This window comes from Ahaetulla prasina, chromosome 18 (genome assembly GCF_028640845.1).
Source record: "Ahaetulla prasina isolate Xishuangbanna chromosome 18, ASM2864084v1, whole genome shotgun sequence".
NCBI lineage: Eukaryota > Metazoa > Chordata > Lepidosauria > Squamata > Colubridae > Ahaetulla > Ahaetulla prasina.
Window position 1 is genome coordinate 7,244,138 of NC_080556.1, and position 21,573 is coordinate 7,265,710.

At 46.4% G+C, this 21,573-nt stretch overlaps 1 protein-coding gene across 3 annotated transcripts; it reads left to right on the plus strand.

Annotated features, from left to right (window-relative positions):
- Positions 1-584: 584 nt before the first annotated feature.
- PGD (phosphogluconate dehydrogenase) lies at positions 585-20,174 on the plus strand. 3 transcript variants are annotated; one of them, XM_058161279.1, is made up of 13 exons: positions 585-739; positions 6,288-6,363; positions 7,445-7,624; positions 9,373-9,438; positions 10,428-10,546; positions 12,011-12,080; positions 14,621-14,755; positions 15,929-16,118; positions 17,291-17,421; positions 18,079-18,212; positions 19,042-19,141; positions 19,242-19,364; positions 19,856-20,174. In XM_058161279.1, the coding sequence occupies exons 1-13, from the start codon at positions 732-734 to the stop codon at positions 19,973-19,975; spliced, it is 1,452 nt and encodes a 483-aa protein (XP_058017262.1). In that variant the 5' UTR covers positions 585-731; the 3' UTR covers positions 19,976-20,174. The 3 variants fall into 3 exon arrangements, with proteins under 3 accessions (XP_058017262.1, XP_058017261.1, XP_058017263.1); XM_058161278.1 differs by lacking the exon at positions 9,373-9,438 and adding an exon at positions 8,449-8,514 and having other exon boundaries at positions 586-739; XM_058161280.1 differs by lacking the exons at positions 585-739; positions 9,373-9,438 and adding exons at positions 2,141-2,198; positions 8,449-8,514.
- Positions 20,175-21,573: the final 1,399 nt, after the last annotated feature.

Sequence of the window (21,573 nt, forward strand, 5' to 3'; positions counted from 1 at the left end):
AGCTTGGCGACTTTTAAGACTTGTGGACTTCAACTCCCAGAATCCCTCAGCCAGCTTTGCTTTGCTGACTGACAGCTTTGCTGGCTGAGGGATTCTGGGAGTTGAAGTCCACAAGTCTTAAAAGTCGCCACGCTTGGAGACCCCTTCCTATACAGCAGCTTTTTGAGCCCATCACGGGAAGCCAAATCAACTTTTCCGAAAAGTAAAAAGATGAGACGATTTTCGGGAGTTTTCAGCAGGAGTGAAGGGGTGGGAGAAAAAGGAACGCTCGTCCTCCTCCTCCTCTCCCTCCCCCCCCCCATACGGGCAAGGATACCCAAGCCGCGCGGACCCCATTTCTAGTCCCCGGCGAAAGCGCCCCGATCCCCCGCGTAACGCCAAGAAAACATGACGCGCGTTGCAAACCCCGAGCCTTTTTCCGGGTCCACCTTCATTCATTCATGGATGGATGGATGGATTACGGACAGGGGAGGCGGCCCCCTCCGAGGGATGGGCCGAAGGTGAGCCGATCCCAGGCCCTCCTTTTCCTCCTCTCTTCGCCACGCCCAGCCCTCTTCCCCCGTGGGGTGGTCAAGAGAAGGAGGGAGGGAGGCCGGCATGCGCCGCCTTTAAAGGGCGAGGCGCCCCGCAGAGGTGGGCCGGCTCAGACCGAGGGAAGCTTCGCCTGCGAAGAGCAGCCCTTTTTTTTTTCCTCCTCCGCTCGCTCGCCCGTCTGCTTGCCTGCCGTCGCCATGGCCGAGTAAGTCGCCCAACCTCGGAGGTCTTTGGTGGTGGTGGTGGTGGCGTGAGGACCCCCTCCCATCTCCCCAGACATGCGCAGAAGCGTCGCCTCCCCTGGCCGCCTTCGTTTCGCACGCCTTTACGCACCGAGCCGGGTACCAAGCGTGGGGGGGAGAAAGGTGAGGAAGAGAAGGAAAGAAGGCGGGGCGGCGCTCGGCACATGCCCAGAGACCCCCCTGCCTACCCACCCACCGAGGCGCATTGGACCATCGCGGGCGCTCGTGAGGCGAAAAGAACCCAGCGAAACAAACGCCAAAATCCCCACCCACCCCCGGTCTGTCCGTCCCCACAGACTGCCTTGTCCCACCCGCTTTTCCCCCTCAGAAAAGAACCAGACAGAGCCAAGGATGCGGGTATTGTAGCGTCTTATTGGGTCTGGAAGCCGGGCTCAGCCGAGGCGATGGAGACGAGGGAGGCTGCGTGCGGCGCCACCCCGGGCTGACAGCGGCCTGAAGAGACTGAGGGAGAGCGCCAAATTGGGGGGGGGGCTTTTTTGGCGGGCCCCTGCCTGCTGGAGCAGGTGCCGTCTTCGCCTCAGACCTCTGAGGTGGGCAGTGCCTCCACCTGATTCGCTCCCCTCGTTAGGCGGGCTACTTTGCCCCAGACTTCTGGGGGTGAGCAGTGACTTTTCCCCTCAGCGTGCTTCGTTCTGCCTTCTTTCTTCCTCACGTCTTCCGTCTCGTTCTTCCCATTCTTCTTTCTTCTTCTTCCTCACCCGCAACTCCTTCCCCGATGCTCTGAGCCTGGTCTTAGCAGGGGTCCCCCCTTATATACTCACCCCCAAACCTTCGCTCTCACCTGATAGGTGGTTCAATTTGGGGCTCCTTTTATTGGCTCTTCCTCCAGCCTGTTTCCCCCCCCAACAGTTTCCCATTGGCTGTCAAAGCCACACTTCAAATGTAACGTTCCATGTAAAAAAAAAAAAGTGAGGCAGAAGCTGTCAATTTAATAAATTTACCTCAGGACAATTTCTCCCCCCCCCCCCACACACAAGATTGCCATGGTGGCCAAATCTTGGTTTGGTTCTAAAAATAAACTCTGGTTTGGCTGGGCTTGGGGCTGAAGTGTGGAGCTTCAGCCAGGATAGATCATCAATCATGGTTTGGATAGGTGTTGTGATGTGGGTGTTAAGTTATGACCTGCTCAGCAAACCTAGTTAACCTGAGAGAAAAAAAATGTGGCCAGGAGAGGAGAGGAACTAAAAAGGAAGTTATTTTAGTGGAAAACTCAAGTGACCTATAGAATTAGGAGGTCCTGGCAGGCCAGTGATCATTATATGTAAAAAGCAAGGATCAAAGTAGAATCTTAACTTTTTCCTTTATTAAGAACATGATTGCAAGAACATGATTTCAAACAGCCCCCTTTTTTTCCTCCTCCGCTCGCTCGCCCGTCTGCTTGCCTGCCGTCGCCATGGCCGAGTAAGTCGCCCAACCTCGGAGGTCTTTGGTGGTGGTGGTGGTGGCGTGAGGACCCCCTCCCATCTCCCCAGACATGCGCAGAAGCGTCGCCTCCCCTGGCCGCCTTCGTTTCGCACGCCTTTACGCACCGAGCCGGGTACCAAGCGTGGGGGGGAGAAAGGTGAGGAAGAGAAGGAAAGAAGGCGGGGCGGCGCTCGGCACATGCCCAGAGACCCCCCTGCCTACCCACCCACCGAGGCGCATTGGACCATCGCGGGCGCTCGTGAGGCGAAAAGAACCCAGCGAAACAAACGCCAAAATCCCCACCCACCCCCGGTCTGTCCGTCCCCACAGACTGCCTTGTCCCACCCGCTTTTCCCCCTCAGAAAAGAACCAGACAGAGCCAAGGATGCGGGTATTGTAGCGTCTTATTGGGTCTGGAAGCCGGGCTCAGCTGAGGCGATGGAGACGAGGAGGCTGCGTGCGGCGCCACCCCGGGCTGACAGCGGCCTGAAGAGACTGAGGAGAGCGCCAAATTGGGGGCTTTTTTGGCGGGCCCCTGCCTGCTGGAGCAGGTGCCGTCTTCGCCTCAGACCTCTGAGGTGGGCAGTGCCTCCACCTGATTCGCTCCCCTCGTTAGGCGGGCTACTTTGCCCCAGACTTCTGGGGGTGAGCAGTGACTTTTCCCCTCAGCGTGCTTCGTTCTGCCTTCTTTCTTCCTCACGTCTTCCGTCTCGTTCTTCCCATTCTTCTTTCTTCTTCTTCCTCACCCGCAACTCCTTCCCCGATGCTCTGAGCCTGGTCTTAGCAGGGGTCCCCCCTTATATACTCACCCCCAAACCTTCGCTCTCACCTGATAGGTGGTTCAATTTGGGGCTCCTTTTATTGGCTCTTCCTCCAGCCTGTTTCCCCCCCCAACAGTTTCCCATTGGCTGTCAAAGCCACACTTCAAATGTAACGTTCCATGTAAAAAAAAAAAAGTGAGGCAGAAGCTGTCAATTTAATAAATTTACCTCAGGACAATTTCTCCCCCACACAAGATTGCCATGGTGGCCAAATCTTGGTTTGGTTCTAAAAATAAACTCTGGTTTGGCTGGGCTTGGGGCTGAAGTGTGGAGCTTCAGCCAGGATAGATCATCAATCATGGTTTGGATAGGTGTTGTGATGTGGGTGTTAAGTTATGACCTGCTCAGCAAACCTAGTTAACCTGAGAGAAAAAAAATGTGGCCAGGAGAGGAGAGGAACTAAAAAGGAAGTTATTTTAGTGGAAAACTCAAGTGACCTATAGAATTAGGAGGTCCTGGCAGGCCAGTGATCATTATATGTAAAAAGCAAGGATCAAAGTAGAATCTTAACTTTTTCCTTTATTAAGAACATGATTGCAAGAACATGATTTCAAACAGCCCCCTTTTTTTCCTCACAGAAAACAATTAATCTGTGGAACTCATTGCCACAAGGCATTGTAATGGCTGCTCCCTGGAATGGGTGGCCTCTGCCAGTTTGCAGGTCAAGGAGAGAGACAAAACCCAAGTCAATTTTTCAACTGATCCACCCGGGGCCTCTGGATGAAATCAGTTTAAGTTTTTCCTTGAGAGGGAAAGAAGAAACACCAAGCAGAGAAGCTAGGATAAGGCACAGGAAAAGTTTCCTCACACAAACAAAATCATAATTTCTTGATTTTTCTGAGCTCAGGCGATAGTTTACGCCCTGCAAATAATCTCCTTCACTTCTGGGAAGTAAAAGAATTTCTGCCTGCAATGTTTTCCCCATCACTTCCTTGATCTCTGCTGCTGACTCAGTTTAATTCTGCAGGGCTATATCCAGTGTAAGGGATGCGGTGGCTCAGTGGCTAAGATGCTGAGTTTGTCGATCGAAAGGTCGGCAGTTCAGCGGTTCGAATCCCTAGTGCTGCTGTGTAATGGGGTGAGCTCCCATGACTTGTCCCAGCTTCTGCCAACCTAGCAGTTCGAAAGCACTTTAAAAAAAATGCAAGTATAAAAATAGGGACCACCTTTGGTGGGAAAGTAACAGCGTTCCGTGCACCTTTGGCATTGAGTCGTGCCGGCCACATGACCACGGAGACGTCTTCGGACAGCGCTGGCTCTTCGGCTTTGAAACGGAGATGAGCACCGCTCCCCTAGAATCGGGAACGACTAGCACAGATGTGCCAGGGGAACCTTTTTACCTTTATACCACCACTGATTTTGACTTCAAGCTGAGTGCCAGGGCTGAAGAGAGAGAGAAAAATAGGCTGGATTAAGAAATCGTATTTCCTTCCTGATTCCTCTTTAAGGCAAGAGGCTGTTGCAACCCAGCTCCGCCTTCTGGGGATATGAGCATTTAGCAAAGCCAACTTGCAACCTTCCTGATCTTGAACTGCTTCTTATGAGTATTCTCGTGTGTGTGTGTGTGTGTGTGTGTGTGTGTGCGCACTCCAGTCTCTGATGAAACTCGGTTGTTTGGCCTAGAGCAGTGATGGTGAACCTTTCTTGGCACCAAATGCTGAAAAGGGAGTCTGGGCCGCAACCAGGAAGCGGAATTACCCAGGGGGCATGCGCGTGCCGGAAAATTTATTTCTGGCTTCCGGCGTGCGCATGCGTGCTGGCTGGCAATTGTTCTGGTTACTGCCGTGCATGCGCCGATCAGCTAGGCGCATGCTCACAGAACAGCTCCTCCGGTTTCCGCATGCACAAAGGCCGGCCGATTGTCACATGCGCATGCGCGGCAGAAACCTGGAAGAGGAACAGCCGACGTCGCATGTGCCAGGCGACATGGCTCCGCGTGCTACTTTAGGCACGCGTGCCATAGGTTCGCCATCATGGGGTTAGTGTGTTTTTTGCCCCCTCCCTTGTGGCTTGCAAATCATGATCTGTGATTTAGGGTGAGGTTCAGATTGCTGTGGGAAGCCTAAGGTGAGAAGCAATGCTTATAATATAATACATAAATGTAATACCCATATACAGCAGTGGTCAGAATTGTGGAAACCTTTTGGGAAAAGTGTATTTTCGAGGTTTGATGGCTGATAACTCCCCTTTTTTTTGCAGTAGTGCCATAAAACGATATATCAGTGGAAAGATAATTTAATCAAGAACCTAATGCAACGAAGTGTGTTCAGTTATCTGTATTCTATGAAAAGTTATAGCCAGATAACCAGAAAAAGGAAGCACAGCTTGCTTAGGTTGATATCAGGTAGCTTTCCATCATCTGATTGTAGCCAATGAGCACGAGTGCTTAGAGAGCCAATCAGGTGCCATCTTGTTTTGGCAATGAGCCAATCAGATCGCAGTAGGATTCAGTTATTGATGTCATGTATTGAAGCTTCGAGGAGACATTTGGTCAGTGTGTTATGTCATCGCTATCAAATTGGTTGGGGCTTTTTTTTTTTTTTGCGTTCTTTCATTTAGCGAGCTTGTAAAACGTAATCAAATTAATGGCGCAAAGAGCTGACTGGTCGCCCACCAAGCGAAGTAAAATAGTATTATTAAGTGAACAAGGCTGCAGTTATGAAGAAATTAGAAGGAAAATCGGTGGAAACTTAACCAAAGGTGGCATTTCTAAGTTTTTGAAGAGGTATAAGAAGACTCAGTCACTAGAAAACCACACTGGTAAAGGCAGGAAAAGGTGCACAACAGCAAGTGATGATAGAAGGATTAAGAGACTGTGCCTGCGTGACGGGAAAAAATCACCTGGGTGCATCCAAGACGAAATGGCGCAATGCAATGTGAAGTTGAGCGCAAGGACTGTTCGGCGCAGACTGCAGGAATTTGGCCTAAAATCTAGAATTCCACGAAAAAACCCGCTTTTATCTCTCAAACAAAGGTTGAAAAGCATTACATTCTTGGTTAAATTATCTTGCCATCGATATATAATTTTATGGTACTACTCCAAACAAAAAGTGCTGCTATTAGCCATCAAACTGGGCACCTTGCAGAAAGATAATTTACGAATAATTTGCTACTAATTGCAGGGCTGCTGCTTTTGTAGCTGGGCTTACTTGCTTGGGTAACCTAAGGACATTTCACAGGCTGCCGGCCACAGAGGGATGAGATCTCATTTTTGGAACCAAATTTGCCATCTAAACATCGTTTTTCTATACTTCTTTTTTTGCAGGGCAGATATTGCGTTGATTGGCCTGGCGGTCATGGGTCAGAATCTCATCCTCAATATGAATGATCATGGTTTTGTGGTGAGTAAGCCTTAAGTTGCAAAGATTCGGTGCAAAATGTTATGCGAGAGGCAGAAACTGGACATCCAGGGGTGGGGCTGCTGGGGGTTCGCAGGGGTTCGGGAGAACCTCTAGCTAAGATTCTGTGCAGTTCGGACAACCCCCAAATCCCACTCCTGGCTGGCCCCCGCCCACCCCTCCCAGGAGTCCCCACATGGCCCGTTTTGGATACAGGTAAGTGCAGGGCGCGTGCGGAGGCTCGGGGAGGGTAAAAAAAGAACCTACCAGAAGTTCGGGAAGGCCAGAAACGGCCTCCAGAGCCTGGGGAGGGCAAAAACGCCTTCCCGCACTCCGGCTGTGGTGCAGAAGGCTGACTAGGCCACGCCCACCATGGCCACACCCATCCAGCAGCCGGGCAGAGAACCCCTTGCTAAAATTTTTGAAGCCCACCCCTGTGGCCATTCCTCAGATCAGATGTCTGTGAGATGTGGCTTCACAACTTGTGTGATACATTCCACCATAGGTTATTAATTCTTTTATAAACATCTTTTTCTTCTGCGTCAATTGTAGCTTTTCAATCCTGGTTTTAGGCATCTGATAGCATTGTTATGGCCGGATTAAAGAATATAAGCCGTGAAAATCAATAATCATTTTCCTATTGGCTTTATAATAAAGAGGATGCTATTTAAGAAAAACAAAAACAAAGAGGAAATCCTTTAAAAATCCTTTAAAAATTCTCTTGCCTTGGAAGATTTATCTGTAAAATGTAGCTTGACTCACTTCCTCGAGCTCTCTCCTCAATCAATCGTTCTGCAGCTGAGCCTGCAGTGTGATTGTGAAGCAGAGGGCACAAATCACGCAAAAAGTAATCATTTTGTTCCTGTGTAACTAACTCATAAATAAATATAATTCAGCAAATGAGCAATAAATATATATATATATTTGCCAGGAGAAAGGGAAGATAGGAAAATGCAGTTGTTCGTTCAGGAAAGATTTTCCTAGTCTGCCACAAGAAAGCAAGGAAAAACGAGCCTTTTTTAAATAATAGCATTGCTGAAGTTTTTGGTTTCTTCTCCAACCGCTTCTTCCTTTCGTCGCCCAGGTATGTGCTTTTAACCGGACGGTTTCCAAGGTGGACGATTTCCTTGCCAACGAGGCCAAGGGCACCAAAGTGATTGGAGCTCACTCCTTAGAGGAAATGGTCTCAACGTTGAAAAAACCCCGTCGTGTCATGCTTCTGGTCAAGGCCGGAAGCGCCGTGGATGACTTCATCAACAAGTTGGTAAGGAAACCCCTCTGAGATGCCAGCTGCCCCTTGTAATGCTGGTTTGGACTTGATATTTGGACCTAGCAAATAAATAGGAGTGGCCGAAAGAGGCTGTGTGGACACCTTGGTGTTAGGTTTCCGACGGATGCCCTAATTAAATCGTGAGCCTCGAGCCAAGCTTCAAAAGAAATCCAGTTATTTATTAGGAACTTTATTAGTGAAGCCAACTCTGACCCCATGTAATTTACGGCCCAGACTTGACCCTGTTTGCCCCCTCCCCCCCAGGGTGTGTCATCAGTCACATTCCCCAATGGAGCAATTTCATGGGTTGTAGAGGTCACTCCCCTCCGGCTGCTGTGGGTAACCCTGGGAGACAGCCTTGAGAGAGACATGTCTAGAATGTGCTTTTGTTTTTGGCTGCCATGCTCCTTCGCTGTTTTCCCATCCCCCTTGTCTATGACAATTTAGAGCAGGCCAGGATGCTTTGCGAGTTGACACTTGGGACCAACAATTGTGGCTTGTTCTACATGTATTACAGCTTCTCCCTATTTTCCTTATGCTGCTTCATTTCATCGGAAATCCTCGACTTACAACCACAGTTAAGCCCAAAATTTCCATTGCTGAGCGAGATATTTTTTTAAGAGGGTTTTACTCCCCATCTTATGACCTGTTTTGCCACAGTTCTTAAGCAAATCACTGCGGTTGTTAAGTTAGTCACACAGTGGCTCAGTGAATCTGGCCTCCTCGTTGACTTTGCTTGTCAGAAGGTTGCAAAAAGGGGATCACGTAACTTGGTCTTTTTAGCTGATCCACAAAAAATGTCCTCCTTGTGTTTTCAGGTGCCGCTGCTTTCTCGTGGGGATATCATTATCGATGGAGGAAATTCGGAGTACAGAGATACCACAGTAGGTCTCTGCTAGCTAATTCTTCCTTGGATTTTTTTGAGGGGGGAAACTTCTCAGAAATGAACCTGTATTCTGGGCTCGTCTCACTTGAAAAATATCGAATTGTTTAGAATCTGCTTTCGTCTTTTTCAAAAGAAGGTGTCAGGATTCCAACGGCTGCCCTAATTAAATCATGAGCTTCAAGCCAAGCTTCAAAAGAAATCCAGTTATTTATTAACATTTATTACATGTTCCAAGTGAAGCCAACTCTGACCCCATGTAATTTACGACCCAATCTTGACCCTGTTTCTCCCCCTCCCCCCAGGGTGTGTCATCAGTCACATTCGCCAACAGAGCAATTTCGCGGGTTGTAGAGGTCACTCCCCTCCGGCTGCTGTGGGTAACCCTGGGAGACAGCCTTGAGAGAGATATGTCTGGAATGTGCTTTTGTTTTTGGCTGCCGTGCTGCTTTGCCATTTTCCCATTCCTCTTGCCTATGACAATTTAGAGCAGGCCAGGATGCTTTGCGAGTTGACACTTGGGACCAACAATTGTGGCTTGTTCTACATGTATTACAGCTTCTCCCTATTTTCCTTATGCTGCTTCATTTCATCGGAAATCCTCGACTTACAACCACAGTTAAGCCCAAAATTTCCATTGCTGAGCGAGATATTTTTTTAAGAGGGTTTTACTCCCCATCTTATGACCTGTTTTGCCACAGTTCTTAAGCAAATCACTGCGGTTGTTAAGTTAGTCACACAGTGGCTCAGTGAATCTGGCCTCCTCGTTGACTTTGCTTGTCAGAAGGTTGCAAAAAGGGGATCACGTAACTTGGTCTTTTTAGCTGATCCACAAAAAATGTCCTCCTTGTGTTTTCAGGTGCCGCTGCTTTCTCGTGGGGATATCATTATCGATGGAGGAAATTCGGAGTACAGAGATACCACAGTAGGTCTCTGCTAGCTAATTCTTCCTTGGATTTTTTTGAGGGGGGAAACTTCTCAGAAATGAACCTGTATTCTGGGCTCGTCTCACTTGAAAAATATCGAATTGTTTAGAATCTGCTTTCGTCTTTTTCAAAAGAAGGTGTCAGGATTCCAACGGCTGCCCTAATTAAATCATGAGCTTCAAGCCAAGCTTCAAAAGAAATCCAGTTATTTATTAACATTTATTACATGTTCCAAGTGAAGCCAACTCTGACCCCATGTAATTTACGACCCAATCTTGACCCTGTTTCTCCCCCTCCCCCCAGGGTGTGTCATCAATCACATTCGCCAACAGAGCAATTTCACGGGTTGTAGAGATCACTCCCCTCCTGCACACTGTGGGTAGCCCTGGGAGACAGCCTTAAGAGAGTTATGTCTGGAATGTGCTTTTGTTTTTGGCTGCCGTGCTGCTTTGCCATTTTCCCATTCCCCTTGCCTATGGCAACTCAGGGATCCTTTGCGAGTTGACAGAAGGTCTCTTTGGTTGAACAGCTTTGAGTCCTTGTTGGACAAGCCCACCTCCACTAAGCCAAGCTCAGGAAATTCAAGATTTCAGCTGCTTTGTTCTTTTCTTTTCTTTTCTTTTTTTAGAAAAGTTCCTTTTCCTTAAGCCCAACAAACTTCCAGGGATATAGGAGATGAGCAGGATCTCAGCCATCTTCCCCGGTTTATAAAGAGAAGCAACTGGACTCTCCGGTTTTTCTTCGAAGACGTTTAGCTGAAGAAGCTTCTTGGATGAGAAGCGAAACGTCTTCAAAGTCAAACCAGAAAGTCTAGTTGCCTCTTGAAAAAAGCACCTTTGAGACAACCGTGACCTGGAGGACCGAGAATCTCCATCGTCGTTTATAATTTACAGAGATAAATGCTTCATTCTAAGTTCGCAAAATTAGTTTCTCCTTACTATCCTCTTTTTTTCTCCTTTTCTCTGCCCCTTTTTTCCTTCCCTTTTAGAGACGCTGCAAGGAACTCAAGGAAAAGGGGATCCTGTTTGTGGGGAGTGGAGTAAGTGGGGGTGAAGAAGGAGCCCGATACGGACCCTCTCTTATGCCAGGGGGAGCGAAAGAAGCATGGTATGTAGTTCAGACGATTGCGATAACTATTCCCTCGCCCTTTATCTTAAGGCTGCTAGGAATTAGAGGCTGGCAGGAGTTGAGTTAAGATATGCTGATGACATAGTTCTGCTTGCCAGTAAGCATGAAGACCTTCAGTACAGTGGTGAACTCCTCCGCGGTTTGCCACTGGATCGCTGCCTGCGCATGCGCAGTGCGCACCAAACATGTGCTGCATGCGGAAAAAGGACGCTTAACAAGGTAAGTAGAACAGTGGGGGGGGGGAACAGCTGTGCTGCACGATTTAGATTTGCTAGAAAGCAGGATTTCTTGCATTTTAACGAATATAAAGCGCGCGGCACAGCTGATCATTGGAAATACCAGTTCACACAAAAAGCTTTTTTTTTTTACTACCGGTTCGCACGAACCGGCGTGAACCTGTAGGATTTCATCACTGCTTCAGTTCCTCATCAACAGAGTCACAGAAATATACATTCACAGAAATGTAAAATGTAAATGTAAAAATGTAAAAAATGTAAAATATCTGAAAAATATGGCTTGAAGTTTTAACACCTCAAAAACCAAGATCATGGTCGTCAGCAAACAACCTATTAATTTACCTCCGATAATTTCGGAAGGAATACCACTAGAAAAAGTTGAAAGGATCACGTACCTCGGTTCTAATTTAGATGAAAGCTGGGACATGAGCATTGAAGGAAAGACAAGGATAGAGAAAGCTCGAACAGCAATTCTTCAAAATGAAAAAGGTCTTTTGCAGTCACGGCATAAGCCTAAGACTGAAAATGCGGCTTGTCAGTCGCTGCATCTTTTCTATCCTGCTCTACGGAGTGGAGAGTCGGACTCTTGACACAAAACCACTCGAAGAGACTTAGAAGCATTTGAAATGTCCATTTCAGGCGGCTGTTCCGTATAAGTTGGGTTGACAAAATCAGAAATGAGGAGGTGATAAGCCGCCTGGGAAAGCCAAGGGAAATCATCAAAACCATTAAAAAAGTGAAAGTTAGACTATTTCGGACATGTGATGAGACACCCGGAAAAATATTGCATCCTTCACTTAATCCTCCAAGGAAAGATTGAAAGCAAATGAGGTCCAGGCAGAAGAAGAACATCATGGCTTCAAAACCTAAGTGATTGGTTTGGACAACTCAGCAGCACTTTTTCGTGCGGTTGTTGACAAAAATAGGATCGCCAACATGACCGCCAATGTCCGATGACAGATGTGGCATAAGAAGGAGGAGGAGGAGGAAGAGGAGAAAGGAAGAAGATGAGGAGGAGGAGGAGAAGAAGGAGAAGGAGAAAGTGGGAGAAGCAGAAGAAGAAAAAGGAGGAGAAGGAGGAAGAAGATGACGAGAAGGAGAAGCAGAAGAAGAAAAAGGAGAAGAAGAAGGAGAAGAAGGAAGAGGAGGAGGAGGAGGTAGTTGAGTACATTTTACTAACACCTGTCCCTGCTTTCTTCCTTTGCAGGCCTCACATCAAGACAATATTTCAGAGCATCGCAGCCAAAGTAGGAACTGGGGAACCATGTTGTGACTGGGTGAGTCTTTCCCCTGAAGCCCTTCAAATTTCATACAGGTCGTCCTCGACTTACGGCCACCATTGAGCTCCCAGTTTTTGTTGCTAAGTGGGGGCAATTAAGTGAGTTTTGCCCCATTTTATCGCCTTTTTTGTCACCGTTGTTAAGCCGCTCACTGCGGTCGTTGAGTGAACCATGTCGCTAAAGCAAATCTGGCTCCCTTCCATTGACTTTGCTTGTTGGAAACCCAGCTGGGAAGGTCGCAAATGGTGATGGACTTCAGAACCGTCATAAATACATACCTGTTGCCAAGCGCCCGGATTTTGATCACCTGACTGTGGAGCTTCTTCAAAAATGGTCGTTAAGTGTGAAAAACGGCCCTACATCGCGTTTTTCAGTGCGTTCTGAACGGTCACTAAATGAATGGTTGTAAGTCGAGGACAACTTGTCTTGCCCTACAACCTCAGAGGGCCTGATCGAAAAAAAAAGGAAAGAAATGAGGACAACCAAGTAAAAGATATGTGGTCACTCTGACATCTCGTAATTCTAGGTGAAGCATTTGTGGATGAAGGTTGGGCTAGGAATGGGAAGTCACGTGGTCCTTTGTCCTGCTTTCTTTAACATAGAACTTTCTCAATTTCTATGACGCAGTGGTTAGAGGGCAGTACTGCAGGCTACTTCTGCTGACTGCCAGTTGCCTGCAATTTGGCTCACCAGGCTCAAGGTTGACTCAGCCTTCCATCCTTCCGAGGTGGGTAAAATGAGGACCCAGATTGTTGGGGACAAGAGGCTGACTCTGTAAACTGCTTAAAGGGGGCTATAAGTGAAGCGGTATATAAGTCTAAGTGCTATTCCTCCCTCTCTCCCTCCTTCCAGTTAGATTGCAGTATTGCAGGCTAACTCTGCCCACTGCCAGCAGTTCGATCCTGACCGACTGGCTCACGATTGACTTAGCTTTTTATCCTTCCGAGGTGGGTCAGGCGAAGACCCAGATTGTTGGGGGCAACAGGCTGACTCTGTAAACCGCTTAGAGAGGGCTGGAAAGCACTGTGAAGCGGCATATAAGTGCTATTCTTATTTTTCCTTCCTTCCTTCCTTCCTTCCTTCCTTCCTTCCTTCCTTCCTTGTGCTTAGAATGCAGTATTGCAGGCTAACTCTGCCCACTGCCCAACAGTTCGATTCTGACCGACTGGCTCATGGTTGACTCAGCCTCCCATCCTTCCAAGGTCGATCAAATGAAGACCCAGATCGTTGGGGGCAAGAGGCTGACTCTGTAAACCGCTTAGAGAGGGCTGTAAAAGCACTGTGAAGTGGTATATACGTCTGAATGCTATTGCTATTGCTACTTCTGTTTTTCTTTTAGCTGGGTTGCATTTTTGCAAGATGGAGATACCGATTCAAATTTGAGCACCAGCCACGCACTCTTGTGACTGTTGCTCTCAGAGTTGATTCATTTTCTTCAGCTTGCATCTTATTCACGAGCGGGTCCTGAACCGGATGGAAAAAAAAAGGAAAGAAATGAGGACAACCAAGTAAAAGATATGTGGTCACTCTGACATCTCGTAATTCTAGGTGAAGCATTTGTGGATGAAGGTTGGGCTAGGAATGGGAAGTCACGTGGTCCTTTGTCCTGCTTTCTTTAACATAGAACTTTCTCAATTTCTATGACGCAGTGGTTAGAGGGCAGTACTGCAGGCTACTTCTGCTGACTGCCAGTTGCCTGCAATTTGGCTCACCAGGCTCAAGGTTGACTCAGCCTTCCATCCTTCCGAGATGGGTAAAATCAGGACCCAGATTGTTGGGGACAAGAGGCTGACTCTGTAAACCGCTTAAAGGGGGCTATAAGTGAAGCGGTATATAAGTCTAAGTGCTATTCCTCCCTCTCTCCCTCCTTCCAGTTAGATTGCAGTATTGCAGGCTAACTCTGCCCACTGCCAGCAGTTCGATCCTGACCGACTGGCTCACGATTGACTTAGCTTTTTATCCTTCCGAGGTGGGTCAGGCGAAGACCCAGATTGTTGGGGGCAACAGGCTGACTCTGTAAACCGCTTAGAGAGGGCTGGAAAGCACTGTGAAGCGGTATATAAGTGCTATTCTTATCCTTCCTTCCTTCCTTCCTTCCTTCCTTCCTTGTGCTTAGAATGCAGTATTGCAGGCTAACTCTGCCCACTGCCCAACAGTTCGATTCTGACCGACTGGCTCATGGTTGACTCAGCCTCCCATCCTTCCAAGGTCGATCAAATGAAGACCCAGATCGTTGGGGACGACAGGCTGACTCTGTAAACCGCTTAGAGAGGGCTGTAAAAGCACTGTGAAGCGGTATATACGTCTGAACGCTATTGCTATTGCTACTTCTGTTTTTCTTTTAGCTGGGTTGCATTTTTGCAAGATGGAGATACCGATTCAAATTTGAGCACCAGCCACGCACTCTTGTGACTGTTGCTCTCAGAGTTGATTCATTTTCTTCAGCTTGCATCTTATTCACGAGCGGGTCCTGAACCGGATGAAAAAAAAAAGGATGATGCCCTCTGACGTGTTTCCTTCTTTGTTGTGTCCGACAGGTGGGAGATGAAGGGGCTGGGCATTTCGTGAAGATGGTACATAACGGGATCGAGTACGGTGACATGCAGCTGATCTGCGAGGCTTACCACCTCATGAAAGACGTGCTGGCCATGGACCACGACGAGATGTCCAAGGTGAGGCAGAGACGCAGTTGGGAACGGAGCCAGGAGTGGGTTGTTGTAAGGTCTAAATCAGGGGTCTGCAAACGTGGCTCTTTTAAGACTTGTGGACTTCAACGCCCAGAGTTCCTCAGCCAGCTGGAACTCTGGGAGTTGAAGTCCACAAGTCTTAAAAGAGCCAAGTTTGCAGACCCCTGGTCTAAATGATTCGGGAGAGAAGGGAGGCCATTCTGACATGACTTGGCTCGATGGATAGATGGGCCATTTGTGCCTTCCCAAGTAGGATGAAGGAGAAATACAACCAGGCTGACTTGGTTTATTCTAAGGCGGCGTTAACAAATCCGAAAGTACAAATCTAACTTAAGGGGGAACCTCTCTTGAGTTTCTTTTTCTGTCCATTATTGCAGCTGAGAGCTACGGCCTCGCTTATCTGACCGTTCCCTAGGCAGCGTCTTCTCCCTCCGCTCCCCTCCCTGGTAGCAGAAAGGAAGGAGGGCTAAATGGAAGGGAGGAAGGAAAGATAAATGGAAAGAAGAATAAACGGAGGGGAAGAGGAAGGAAAGGAAAAGACAAGGAAGGAAGGGGGAGGGAGAAGGAAGGGAGGAAGGAAGAGGGAGGGAGGGAGGAAGGAATAATAGAATAGAATACAGAACAACATAATTGGAAGGGAATTTGGAGGGCTTCCAGTCCAGCCACCTGCACAGGAGACCCTATAAGGAGGAGGAAGAGGAGGAGGAGGAGGAGGTGGACTGTGAGGTCCTTGGTGCTCTCTGAGCTGGGTTGCATTCTTGCAGATGTTTCATGACCCAACTAGGTAACATCTTAAGTGCTAGAAGGGAGTGGGGATTGTGAGGAGGAGGAGAAGAAGGAGAGGAGGAGGAAGAGAAGGAAAGAAGGAAATATTGGAGATGATCACAGACCAGCATGTCCACAGAATAACAGAGCTGGAAGGGACCTTGGAGGTCAATTTGTCCAACCCTACCCCACCCCCCCCGCCACCCCACCCCACCCCGGCTTCTACACTAGATTAATTGATTGATCATGGCCACATCATGTCCTTAGATACCGCTTCTAAATTGGGTAAACATACTTTCCAGAAACTTACTGGTGATGGAAGATTTCCTTGGGCCCAGCAAAGGCAGGACTGATTCCCCCTCCCACCTCCGGGCGGGGCTCTTTCCTTCTCAGGTGTTCCAGGAGTGGAATAAGACGGAGCTGGATTCCTTCCTGATTGAAATCACAGCTGACATCTTGAAGTTCCGTGACACCGATGGAAAACACTTGCTTCCTAAAATCAGGGACAGCGCCGGACAGAAAGGAACGGGAAAATGGACAGCGATTTCTGCTTTGGAATACGGGGTTCCCGTTACTCTTATAGGTAAACTTACTTTTGCTCTGCATATTTGCTATTTTGCCAACCTCTTTTGCAATTAAGGAAATGCGATTTCCCTATAAACTTTTTAAATCTTCCTCTGATTAACACTTGCCTCCTTCTATTCTTTTTTTTGGGGACACAGCCAATTTTTGGGGAGATTTGTTTAGTTTCTTTCTCCACCCCTCGTTCAAATACCTCCAAAATAATTCTGGCCTGCTTGAGAAAGGGCATGTTGCCATTTGGAGAGGCTGGGCTCCCAAACAGGTGAATTTCTATTGTTGGGGTTGGTTTTTTTTCCCCACCTGTTATCAGCATGACTTGCAGGTTCCTGAAAGATGATGATTCATACTTCCTCAGCAAAGGAGCCATTTGCTGGCATGGAGGAAATGAATGTTCCTGACTGCAAAGAACATAAATCTGCAGGAGGTTTTTTTTTTTTTAAGTGATTTAGGGAGATGGAAAGACATGTTTACACATTGGGTCCTGAATGGATCCCCTTATGACGATGCACCGGAGAGAGAAGGAATTGTAAACCATCACAGGCTGATAAAAGCTAACAAACTTGAAAAAAATAGCAGCTTAACCTGGACGAACCAACTTAGCTTTTAAATGAAGTGATTGAGCCAGTGGTATAAACCGGTGGTCCTGTTTGAACCGGTTTCGTGGAAGATAGTTAGGGGGTGGGTGGGAAGGAGGCGTGCCCAACCTAGATCCCACACATGCATAGTTTCACTTCCTGCTGCTCACCTCGCAGCCCAGTTCATCACAGGCCACGGACCGGTACCGTGGCCCCATGGTTGGGGATCCCTGTTGTAAACCACTCTTTTTGTGTATATATTTTAACTGGAGGCTATTATTATTATTATTCTAAATTTATAGCAAAAAAGATTAAGCTAGGTTTTATTTCCCTTTCGCTGCGACAACATAGCTGCAAATGAACCTGAAACAAATTTTAGCAAGAAAGCATATGTGTTATTGTTTGTAATTTGATTATCCGGCTCGGTTGTGTTTCCAATTTCTTTTTAATGCCTTTCCTTAGTAGGGTAAATCGAGTTGCTTTTTGAAATGCAGCCCTGTTCTGTTTGAAATTGCCGTTGGTGTAGGCGATGGAGTTTTGGTCTTTAACTTGGAGTGGTCAGGAATAATTTGGGTTTTTTGTTTCTTCCTTCAAAAAGGAGAGGCTGTTTTTGCCCGCTGTTTGTCTTCGCTCAAGGACGAAAGGGTGCAAGCCAGCAAAGTTTTGAGCGGTCCCAAAGCACAGGCGTTTCGTGGGAATAAGGCAGAGTTTCTGGAGGACATTCGTAAAGTGAGTTAACAGCTTTTGCTGTCAGCGGGCCTGATCTCTTTTGGAGCTTTGGTATTTAATGAAAGTGATTGTAAGAGGGATTTGGGCTGGAACACAAATCCAACAAGCCTTCCCCAATGTGATTCTCTCCATAACTCGTTGATTCCATATTATGCTGAAATTTAGAGGCATGTTTTATCTCAGCTGCAGAACTCTGGAGGACCACATGGTGGCAGTAATTAGATGTTTCTGCGGTTCTCCGCTGCCATCTAGTGGTAGACTAAAGTAAAGATTATAATCTTAAATATCTGAAGGGCATCATTGAGGAAAGATGGTCTGGTTTGTGGCTCAGCAAAGTGTTTTGTTTTATAGGACAAACTGTTTTATGATCTGAAGATACCCCAGACCTAATTTTTGCTGAGGTTCTTCCTAAATCTTGGTTTGCCATCACTCTGAATCATAAGGTGGCTAGTTTGGGGGGACGGGTTATTCAGCATAATTTGTGAATTAATCATTTCTTAGTAAGATGTGCAAGCCGTTCATTGATGGCTTGCTTTGCAAACTGTGTGTAGTCAGAATCAAAGTCCTTTATTTTGGTTATGGATCATCATGGCTTAAAACACACTATGGATTATATTGTACATCCATGCTATTCTCTAACTTTTGTCCTTCATGTAGGCCCTCTATGCTTCCAAGATCATTTCCTATGCCCAGGGCTTCATGTTACTGAGACAAGCCGCCAAGGAGTTTGGCTGGACCTTAAATTATGGCGCAATTGCATTGATGTGGCGTGGAGGCTGCATCATCAGGAGGTAAGCCAGAAACAGGAAAATTATTGGAGGATGGGCAAAAACTCTGAGTACCACTCAGACTAACCATTCCGGTCAAACATTCTGGAAACATTGTCAAAATGCTGCCAACACCATTCCACAAGGGTTAAAGAAAATTGAAGAGTTGTCATGTGTCAATAGGCGACAGTATAAATTTTCCAAATAGATAAAAGATAGAAGAAAGCCAGATTAAGATGGCAAAAGTTCCTTTTCTGAAAATCTCTGGTTTCAAATTTCTAAATCCTACACTTAGGCAAGACAAAACCAAAAGTACACATATAGACTGGGTGAAACCAGGCTTAACAGCAGTAACTGTGAGAGGGATCTTGGAGTCTTAGAATAGAATAGAATAGAATATTTATTGGCCAAGTGTGATTGGACACACAAGGAATTTGTCTTGGTACATATGCTATATATATTCTTGAATATATATATTCTCCCTTTCAATTCTGTTAATCTGTAAAGTGGTCAAAATATTCGTAACTTTGAATACTATTTACGTCAGTTGAGACCCCAGAAAGGAATGTACAAATCCAGGAGCAGAATTTTATCATAATATGCAGAGTCGTTTCTTTTAAATTCATTCTCATCATTCATTAAATTCAAACTCATCATTCTCCACCTACAGCCCTGAATAAATCTGAATCTGGGAAAATGTTTCGAGATCAATACAGAACTTGATTCTTCCTAATCCACTTTGGCACCAAATACCAACCAAATTAAATTCCTCATCGGTTTAACATTCTGATGCGTCCACCTTAATTCATTTCAATATTTCTTAAATGGCTATTTTTATATATCTCCTGCGCAGTGTTTTCTTGGGCAAAATCAAAGACGCTTTTGACCGAACCCCCGACCTGCAAAATTTACTCCTAGATGTCTTTTTTAAGAAGGCAATGGAGAATTGTCAGGTGGGTAACTTCATGAAGACATTCCTGGGCTGGGAATCCTGGGACTTGAAGTCCGCCCATCTTAAAACTAACTTTTTGTGCACTTTTGTCTTTTCCCAAGGACTCGTGGCGACGTACAATTAGCACCGGGGTCCAGGTGGGAATCCCGATGCCCTGTTTCACCACAGCGTTAGCGTTTTACGATGGGTACAGACATGGCACTTTGCCCGCTAACCTGATTCAAGTGAGTAAACTTACAAGTGGAGTCTGACGTTAAAACTCATTTTGATTTCTAATTTCTTTTTTCGCCACCCACAGCTTGTTGAATCCCAGCTTAACTCTGATTCTCGCTAGAAGCGTAATTATATTTTGGGAAATTTTGTTTCCTTTGTTTGCAGCGTGCTTTTGTGAGTCTAATTATTATCCCACAAAAAGAGGGCGTGGGGGGGAGAAACGCAAAAGTAAAAGACAGAATAGTACAGCATAGTAAATCTACAATCCCACTTGGAAAGCTGCAGAGCATCCTTCAGAGGCGTGGACTTCAATTCCCAGAATTCCTTAACCAGCTACGAATTCTGGGACTAGAAACCGACCTCTTGGAAGCCACCATGTGGTCAATTTTGGCTTGCAACAGTGGTTGTGCGAATGCAATCTTGATCAGTATTAGTTCTTTCGTCGTGAACTCTCTTAAGCCTCAAGTTGTCAACTCAACACGTTGTGCGTTTTCTCTCTTAGGCGCAGCGGGATTATTTCGGGGCCCACACCTACGAGCTGTTGTCGAAACCGGGCGAATTCGTTCACACCAACTGGACGGGCCATGGGGGCTCCGTCTCGTCTTCGTCCTATAACGCCTAGAGGACAGAAACCCAATGAAAGCTACATAGAGGGAGTCTCTAAACCTTTGGCCATTTCTGTAGATGCCCAGTTTTAGCTTTTATTTTCTATTTTTTTGTTTTTGTTTTTGTAAAGACATTCTTACGGTGTCTTAGACAAAAGCCAGAATAAAATCGATGGAATAAAGTGGAATTCTGCCGAAATAAATGCTTGTTTCCAATTCAGCTTCGCTTTTTAAAATCCCTGTTGAGATCGTAGCAATTTGAAAGAAGGTCTTGATGTACAGAAACAAGGATTAAAGCTGGGCAAAGGGGCAGGGATGATGGGATTTGTAGTTAGCCCCTCCAAGCCTGGCTGGCTTGTTTATTAGCATATATCAGCATAATAATTAGCATACCAGATCCTGTTATATGGTCTTCAGCCCCAAAATTGCCCTGGTAATCTCAAATGTCTTGGACTACAGTTCCCCATTTACTGCCAGAGGTGGCCCAGGATGATGGACCATGTATTGCTACCCATATTTTGCTTGGATGGGATCGTCCAAGCAAAATTTAAAAAATAGGAATCTGGTTTCTTGGAAAAATAAAACCACTGTTAAAAGTAATTGCTTCTATTCTTAGCAGTAACATGCTTCAAATAAACATGTTCATCATCCAACAAAAATAAAAATAATAAATTGAAAAACCATCAAAGGGCAGAGACTGGATCACTAGATCTTTAGCTGCCTTCAGTTTTTCTGTCTTCTTTTTGACTGTTGACCCGATTAAAAGGAATTATTTGGCTTTATTTAAGAGGGAGACTGGTAGAGACTATGCTGAGAGCAAATTTGGGGGAAAAGATTTTTTTAAAAAAAAATGATAAGCAAAAGCAAATGTAATTATTTTTATTTTATATGGTTTACTTCTGGCATTCATATATACACACCTTTATCCTTTGGATTCTACTTTATTCGCCGTGCATTTTTTATTCTTTACATTTTATTTCATTTACATTTTTAATCCTTTTTTTTTTTTTACTTTACATCCTTTCCTGGTCTCTTTTCACTTTCATCCTCTTGGATGCAAGAAAATATAAAGTGTCCATAAAAGGATAAAAAAAAGAAAGTAAAAGAAAACATAAAAGATTATGAAATAACGATTCTACATTATATTATGATTAAGAAGAGATTTGACAACCTTTTTGTCTGAAACGATAAACAGGGTCTCCTGCTTAAGCAGGGGGCTGGACTAGAGGACCTCCAAGGTCCCTTCCTATTCTGTTATTAAATATACACTTTTATTCCCATTTCACGTCGTTTTCAGGCCAACTCAGACCCCTTTCCCTCCCTCCCCTCCCTCTAACCCAACCCCCACCCCGCGCTGCTTTCCACAGCGGGACCACTAACCCCATCATCCACCACCCGTCCTCATGGGGTTTTATAATCCGACGCTTGAAAGCACCAGGTGGGAGGCGTGGCTGCCCTCTGGGGAGGAGACTGCGCGTGGCGGCCCCGCCTCGCCCCGCCCCTCAGCAGCACCGCCTGAGGCGGGGGATAAAAAAAAGGCGGGAAGCGCGGCCGCCATTTTGGCCGCCATGGAGACTGAGGCGCAGGTACCACCCCTTTCTCCTCCCCTCCCACG